General features: G+C 41.8%; 2 protein-coding genes across 2 annotated transcripts; one reads left to right on the top strand and one right to left on the bottom strand.

Annotated features, from left to right (window-relative positions):
* Positions 1-362: 362 nt before the first annotated feature.
* arpc4 (actin related protein 2/3 complex subunit 4) lies at positions 363-2,987 on the bottom strand. The gene is made up of 6 exons (XM_022745194.1): positions 2,884-2,987; positions 2,021-2,139; positions 1,594-1,705; positions 1,398-1,493; positions 925-1,095; positions 363-767 (listed from the first exon to the last, which is right to left on the bottom strand). The coding sequence occupies exons 1-6, from the start codon at positions 2,884-2,886 to the stop codon at positions 762-764; spliced, it is 507 nt and encodes a 168-aa protein (XP_022600915.1). The 5' UTR covers positions 2,887-2,987; the 3' UTR covers positions 363-761.
* Positions 2,988-3,417: 430 nt separating this feature from the next.
* tada3 (transcriptional adaptor 3) lies at positions 3,418-7,024 on the top strand. Its single transcript, XM_022745193.1, has 9 exons — positions 3,418-3,527; positions 3,890-4,137; positions 4,298-4,545; positions 4,746-4,851; positions 4,988-5,123; positions 5,214-5,317; positions 5,489-5,595; positions 6,156-6,347; positions 6,462-7,024. Exons 2-9 carry the CDS (start codon positions 3,928-3,930, stop codon positions 6,652-6,654), a joined length of 1,296 nt encoding a protein of 431 aa, XP_022600914.1. The 5' UTR covers positions 3,418-3,527; positions 3,890-3,927; the 3' UTR covers positions 6,655-7,024.
* Positions 7,025-7,686: the final 662 nt, after the last annotated feature.

Genomic DNA, 7,686 nt, shown 5'->3' with positions numbered 1-7,686 from the left:
TGTGAATGTGAACAAATACCACAAAATAGTTCACGGGCTGTCTGCAGCTCTAAGGTATTACTTCCCCTTCCTCGCAGCTGAAACAACCTAACTGTGAATGAGATGTGGCCAAAGTGCTGACTAAAAACAAGATGCTCAAAAGCCAAATCCATATATAGGTATGGCCACAGCACATTCGCACACCATGAGTGACAGGGTTAGAAGAAGAATGACTGAAGTACAACAAAGGTATAAACAACTGAGTTTTATTATCTTTGAGTTTTTTCATACATGGGTTTTGGTGGCTTCTTTACAGACAGCTCTTGTTCCATGTGATTAAACACCACAGACTACTTTCCTCAAACATGGGTTTCCCGAACAGAGAAATTTTGGAGATTTAATTTGAAACAACAGTGACAGAACATACTGACTCACATACACAAAATACAAAAACCTGGCCATTTTATTTGCAACAGCACGTCCTAAACACCCCTGTACTCATGACTATCAACTTGATTAATACTTTAAGGACCCGCCTTTGATTGGGGATTTGTTCTAAGTGGCTGAAAATGAAACTGGTAAATATTTCATTATATACAGTCATTGATATTCATGAGTACAGGGAAATACTCGAGACGGGTGCAACGGATGTCATCGCCAGATTGGTCACGTTCCTCTCATCTCCTCGCTGATTGGCTGCTCACTCCTTCAGTTCTACACTCTTGTGCTGATTGGTCCTTGCAGCGTCCCCCGGTTTGTGTGGGACCACAGACAAACACTCATCAGAACTGTGGAGAAGACAGAATCAAATTATTTTCTCTGTCATCATTTCTGTTTATTAGAATTAAGAAATTTTGTAAATAAATAGATTAAACCAATGAGTTTGACATTTGCATGCAGTAAAGAAAAACCTTAAGCCATCAGAGCAGAGAACAAGTCTCTTACGTTCTTGAGGAATTCCTCAGCAACGATACGGGCCCTGGCGTTAACAGACAGTTTCATCTCGCTGATCTCCTTGTCTATTTCCTCCATGAAATGGATGACAAAGTCCACCAGCTTGTGTTTGTACATCTGCTCCGTGTGGAAGTTGGTAATCAAGAAGCTAATATCATATCCCTAAAATCACAGTGAGGAAATGAAAACAAAGTGAGTCAGCGAGGCTGGTCAACAAAAATATCACGTGTGTAATAGCATTAGGAATGTCAATTGTAATTATTGTAGCATTTCATATTTGTATACTGTTTCCTGAACATCTGTGCATTAAGAGCCTCATGACGCAAGACATTTGAAAAAAGTTCACAGTGTTCCTCGTTTTACTTTTATTCTTCCTGTTTACTGTATTTTGATTCCTCTTGTGTCACTCACTTTTTCATCCCATTATATATGAATCAGATTACCCCTCCCCCACTCTCTCTTACCTCTACTGGTTTCCTCCTCAGAATGAAGAAGTTCTCAGCTCTCATCATCATGAAGCGCATGAACTTGTGGCAAAGGATCTTCTCGATCTCATCAGCCTACAATCAATTATTACAGAAGTTATTTCTAACGCATACTGTCACAGAAAGCAGAAGCTCATTACAAATAAACTACTAAAACCCTGCTGGTTTTAATCACCTGTTTGACAGCAATGCTGACTCTGACAGAGTTGATGGATCCTTCAATGAGAACCTTCTCCTTGTCATTACGACTGATCACCACAGGCTGCAGTAACAGCTCCTTACTGCTCCTGTAATCACAGTAAAATACATCCATTAAATACATTGTAAATAAAACATCTTCTTATTCTTCTCATTGTATTGGAAAGACACCTGCAAACAGGCCACAGCAAGCCCCTGGCTTATTTTTCAGCTTTGCCCATGCTTGTGTCATTTTTTCCCCTCCTAGATTTTCTTATGCAAGTTTGCACAAGTCTGCACTTGTGTGACAGCAGCTGATGATCTACCAACAGCTTAAGGGCACGAGAAACAGGACGAAGCAGAGCAAAGGGAGGGGGACAGCCAGTGAGACTGTCAGCTCTCCAACCACATGCTATTTAACATACCTGACCTCCACCTCCGGCTTGTTGTGACGCTCCACCACCTGAGAGGAGAAGTTCTCCAGGCAGAGGGCCGCTTGCAGGGTGGCCCTCACAGCGTTTAGGTAGGGGCGCAGAGTCGCTGTCTGTGGAGAGGTTAAACAAGATCAGTGTCTGAGTCCAGGTCACAATGCACAGAAGATCTTGTTGGGCGATGTTATCTGTTATTTAGATCTGGGTACATGGCAAAATAAACCTCCCATTCTAGTGGGGGTGACTCAACACGCCTATTAGGTCAGGTGTGATGAGGAACCAGAAGGAGCTGTGTGCAGGGATGCAGTGTCTACAACTCAGTTATGACACACTTATACTCAAGATAGCTACGATATAGTTTTTAGAAATAGAGCCACCAACAGCCCACTTTAATATAGAAAATGTATTAAACAAATGCTAATTACATATACATACTGTTTCATAATACCTGAATGATTTTACTTCCCGTGCATTAACATTAATGCACGGGATGCTTTCAGCTGACCGAGATGCATCTCATCCTAATCATTTCCGTCTAGCCTCATTATCATTCTGTTTATACTTGATACATATTCACAGCGTTCCCGTCGTCTACTGGCAGAGTTTTGGTGGAGCTACAAGTCACAGTAACGAGGAGAAACAGGGCCGAGAGGAAAAGACAGCTCAGCTCAATCACTTTAGTTTCTGCAAACCCTGTCAAGGATGCCCGTTCTCCCATTTCACTGCCGCCAACCAGAAACACCGTCTATGACAAACACAGAGCTAGCTAGCTAACCTCGCCTTGAATGTAGCAGTAGTTAGCACAGGTACGTAGCTAAATAACAAAATATAGCACAGATTAAGAGCAGGAGACTTACCATTTTTGTGCTGTAAAAGACGGAAGTTCCTCAGCCACGCCTGGGACTCCTCTTCCGTAAATCCTACATCGTCGAGAACAGATAGGGTGCGCTCGTTTTGTATTAAACACGTCGTTTGGGGAGGCGGATGTATCCACGCACTCCATACACTGCTGTTTGTGCTTATTACTCCGCCCAGGTGGAATATAATGTTCTTTAAAACGAGCATACCCGACGATGCGCCCATTCTGTTCTGTGCGCAGGAGGCAAATCGCCCAGCGACCGTTGCCTCATAACTAATTTTGATATTTTGTGACCTGTAAACGAATTTAAAAATTACACCAGCGTCGTAACATACACATGACACAGTTAAAGTGCTGAATTGCGAGTTTAGCGCCAATATATTTATTATATCTCCCCTTAACACAATATGGTTTATTCCGATGATACTACTCTAGTATCAGATTATCTATTCTCAACGTCACATTTGTTTCGATAGATTGTACGATTTAAAATTCCCATTTGATTTTTGTGAAGTTGTGTTATTTCAATTTGTTATTAGAATTGTAATTGTGTCGAAAATGGGCCATAATTTTATTTGAATGTATTTCACACCCCTCTCTTACCACCATGGTTTTTTCCATCATGGACGCCATTCACTGACGGTATATATCGTTGCTCTTAAACATTCATAGATATATATCTGTACTTTAACTTCGTACCATTTAGCTCTTGTAATTCTAGAACTCCTTTGTGTTAAACGTTTGTTTTCAAAACAGTGAAAGTATAACGGCAGATATTAACATGTAAGAGTAATTTGGACAGTTCGGGCCCAGCGAGCTCGTCCTGTGGGAAACAGACCTGCGCGTACATGTATTTGGGCGCGTGCGTGCATGTTTGAGTGTGTATTTACAGTGTGTATCTGGTAGAGGGATATAGACTAACAGTGAGGGAGAGAGAAAGAACGGTGGCAGTACACCGCGGTGTCTCATCATGTGTTATTAACCACACTGTCATTCTCTATTAGTTCATCCGGGTACTGCCAGGTCTCTGCCTCACAGCATCATGAGTGAGCTGAAGGACTGCCCTCCACTGAAATACTATGACTTCAAGCCCGTCGAGCATGTCAAGGTGTGCCCCCGCTACACCGCAGTCTTGGGCCGCTCAGAGGACGATGGGATTGGCATTGAGGAGCTGGACACCCTGCAGCTGGAGCTGGAGACACTCCTGTCCTCAGCCAGCCGCCGCCTCCGGGCCCTGGAGGAGCAGAGACAGGTAGGACACAGATGGGAATTATCCCATGCACTTTGCTTGTTTAAGTGGTGCCACATAAATCACACACAAATCCTAGTTTGGTTTAAGAAGTGTCACTTTGTAGTTTTCATCCACTCCATGCCTTGTGCTGTTGGTGATTCAAAACTATGCTGTGCCTCAGATCCTCACTGACTGGCAGGACAAGAAAGGGGATAAGCGCTTTCTGAAGCTGGGGAAAGACCCAGACCCTGCTGCCACATCTCGCCACAAACCAAAAAAACAGAAGTTGGATGGCAAAGGTGGTCATGGTCCAGGTCCTGGTCCTGGCAGACCCAAATCCAAAAACCTGCAGCCTAAAGTCCAAGAATATGAATTTACAGACGATCCACAAGACATTCCTCGCACTCCTAAAAATGATGCTCCAAACAGGTCAGCATCAACTGCTTTTCATAGTAGCTCTCACTTCTGTCTATATTTGCCTTGCCTATGTGATTTCTTTGTTCCTCAAGTCAAATCATGATTTTATTTAACATATTAGTGAGACTGATTTCAATCAGGATTCTCAGTTTTTTTTCTGGTAAGGTATTTTGTCATTTCAATTTTTTTTTTTTCATTCAAATTGTTTTCAGATTCTGGGCATCAGTTGAGCCATATTGCGCCGATATTACAAATGAAGAGATACGATTGCTAGAAGAGCTTCTGAAACCCCCAGATGATGAAGCTGAGTATTTCAAAGTATGATTTTAAAAAAAAGCCTCTGAGCTTGTTCTTATTTCATACATATCTTCACTCAGGGCCATGACCAAAATTCTTTGTGCTTTTATTATGTTAAATATGTATTGAGCTTTGGAGCTGTCTGTGGTAACTGTAGATTCCAGCACTGGGGAAACACTACTCTCAGCGATGGGCTCAAGAGGATCTGCTAGAGGAGCAGAGGGAAGGAGCGCGAGCCAATGACAAGAAGAAGAGCCTCATGGGAGGACCGCTGTCTGAACTGGATGCAAAAGGTGAAGGAAGACTGCCACCTCCGCCTAAATGCAAGACTACATTTACTACACCTCACCACTCATCTTCATGTTTAACTACTGTTTAACTAGATGTTGACTCGCTGCTGAAAAAGTCAGAGTCCCAGCATGAATCTCCAGAGGACGGCTGTCCCTTTGGTCCTCTCACGCAGCGTCTGCTCCAGGCTCTTGTAGAGGTGCGACTCATTATTTTGTGATCCAGCATGAACACCAATAATACTTCCATTAATGCATAGTGGCTTTTAAAGACACAAATGACTGAAAAGTGGGACTTGGCATCTTGAATATTTATGTTTAAATATTGTGAAAACACTGAAATGTGATGTTTTATTTCTGTTTGCTTTCAGGAGAACATTATATCCCCCATGGAGGATTCTCCTATACCAGACATTTCCGGGAGGGATGCTAATGATGGCGCTGGGACGTCTCCTCGAAGCCAAGGAAAAGCTTTTAGGTATTTGTCCTACACTTTGTGAATGTATGAGATATCAGAAGCACCAAAATCAGTTCTCTACAGTAGATCCTGCTGCATTTCTTGCCATTTTCACACACAAACCACTCACACACAAAGTCCAATATCTGACGGGAATAATAATCATATGCATAACCTGTGTTGGACCCATTCTGCATTACTGCCCTAATAGTTTAATTCCAGGTCATCATCATTCACAACACTAAGGCCTGCAACTGTAACTCACTGAACTATGGATATATTTACTAGAGAGAGCTTTATGTGAATGGGGATATATATATATATATATATATATATATATATATATAACACATGGAGGGCTGAAATAATTGTAAAATGTAAGAATGGAGCAGGTACATTTTGGTTCTGATCCTAACATATGTAGAAGTTGTTTTTCCCTCACCACACAGACACAGAGGTGAAACAGTACTTTGAAGTGTGCTGCGGGATAAAGTTTACTGTAGGTGTCAAGTCGCCTTTCTGAATTTTTAACCTTTCATGTCATATATCGCAAATCTTTTGTCTTTCTTTCCCTCCTCCAGTGTTCCTCACACACGTTCCCTGGAGGCACGGATCAAAGAGGAGCTGGTAGCCCAGGGGCTGCTGGACTCTGAGGAGCGACCTGGACCAGGAGGAGACTCTGAGGACGAGGTCCTGGCTGAATTGCAGAAGAGACAAGCAGAGCTGAAAGCCCTGAGTGCTCACAACAGAGCTCGCAAGCAGGAGCTGCTTCGGTGAGGACAAAGGCCAACAGTGGATACATTTACCATGAAGTAAATTGTAAACAGTTATGGTCTTATCCACGGTCAGCTGTTGACATGAACTTTTGATTTGCTGTTGTTTCACAGGTTGGCAAAAGAGGAGATGCGCAAGCAGGAGCTGAGGCAGAGAGTCAGGGTGTCTGACAATGAGGTGATGGAGGGATTTCGGCGGATCATGGCAGCACGGCAGAAGAAACGCACTCCCACTAAAAAGGAGAAGGACCAGGCCTGGAAAGCGCTGAAGGAGAGGGAGAGCATCCTTAAGCTACTGGACGGATAGAAGAAGCAACAGTGTGTGTCTGGTTTTTATCCAGAAAAATGCTGGCAGCATTTTCCCCCCACACAGTTTAGGACAGTTGTGACAGATGTTAGATGGTCAGTAAACAGCTGTATCTGTGATGAATGATACAGTTTACTGCAGGTGTACATGATTTGAGTAGGGACATTTCTGTCATAGTTTTTATGTCATGTACAGCAGAAAGCAAAAATGACCCCAAACAAGTTGTTATGCATCAGAGACTTTTTCTCCTTTTGTTGAATTTTTTTCTTTGTCAGTGGATTTTTTTTATGTTGCCTTTTTTTGTTTACCATTGTAATGTTATGAAAACAGTACACATGAATGTTTGAATAAATGAGTATCATTAAAGACAGTTTTTGTATGTCTATGAAACAACAAATCAGATGGGATGCATCATTCATATGGTGTGCGTTCTGCAGTGTTTTTAGTCCTGACAATGGGCCCCCCTGGAAACTGTCTGGTTACCAGCATCAGAACCAGAAGATCTAAAATACAGACTCTTGTTAAGAATTCAAGAGTTAACACTTTTGGATCAATATAAATTTCTCATGTTGCTATGTTTATTTGCTTGTTGTTGGCCATATTCTGTTCTACGACTGTGCATTGGCAGACAGATATATTCACTTCATTTACTAAATTTGACAGAAAAATATACATTAACTGAACACTATGACTTTTACATATAATTATATTTGACTTTTATTTTGAAAACCAAGGGCTCAGTCTTATCTTAGGGAGATAGTGGCAGAAACGACAGAGACAACAGAGGCTTTACAGGGTTTTTTCTTTTTTTTTTGAATGTACCTTTTCATATAACTCAGCAACATGCGGCGATGTGTTACCCCTCTAACACTACTGATGGAACAATTGTGAGGAAAACCTGGTAAGCACATTAATGCATAGAAAAAATTTGCAACAACAATATTTTTTGCTCTTTTTGCTATTAATGGCTCTTCCTTCACTGAATTCTTACCTACATTTACAGAATGTAGAATAAATAATGATCTATAACCA

The sequence above is a fragment of the Seriola dumerili genome, unplaced genomic scaffold (genome assembly GCF_002260705.1).
Source record: "Seriola dumerili isolate Sdu_G_001 unplaced genomic scaffold, Sdu_1.0 BDQW01000088.1, whole genome shotgun sequence".
In the NCBI taxonomy this organism is placed as follows: Eukaryota; Metazoa; Chordata; class Actinopteri; order Carangiformes; family Carangidae; genus Seriola; species Seriola dumerili.
This window is presented reverse-complemented; position numbering and strand designations above follow the sequence as displayed.

Excerpts from the sequence above, each read along its gene's own strand:
- arpc4 (XM_022745194.1), bottom strand. Across the intron at positions 1,706-2,020 it reads AAGCCGGAGGTGGAGGTCAG|GAGCAGTAAGGAGCTGTTAC; the intron begins GTATGTTAAATA and ends CTGTGATTACAG. Across the intron at positions 1,096-1,397 it reads TGAGGAGGAAACCAGTAGAG|GGATATGATATTAGCTTCTT; the intron begins GTAAGAGAGAGT and ends CTGTGATTTTAG.
- tada3 (XM_022745193.1), top strand. The coding sequence starts at position 3,928 with ATGAGTGAGCTGAAGGACTGCCCTCCACTGAAATACTATGACTTCAAG. Across the intron at positions 5,124-5,213 it reads GTCTGAACTGGATGCAAAAG|ATGTTGACTCGCTGCTGAAA; the intron begins GTGAAGGAAGAC and ends CTGTTTAACTAG. Across the intron at positions 5,318-5,488 it reads TGCTCCAGGCTCTTGTAGAG|GAGAACATTATATCCCCCAT; the intron begins GTGCGACTCATT and ends GTTTGCTTTCAG.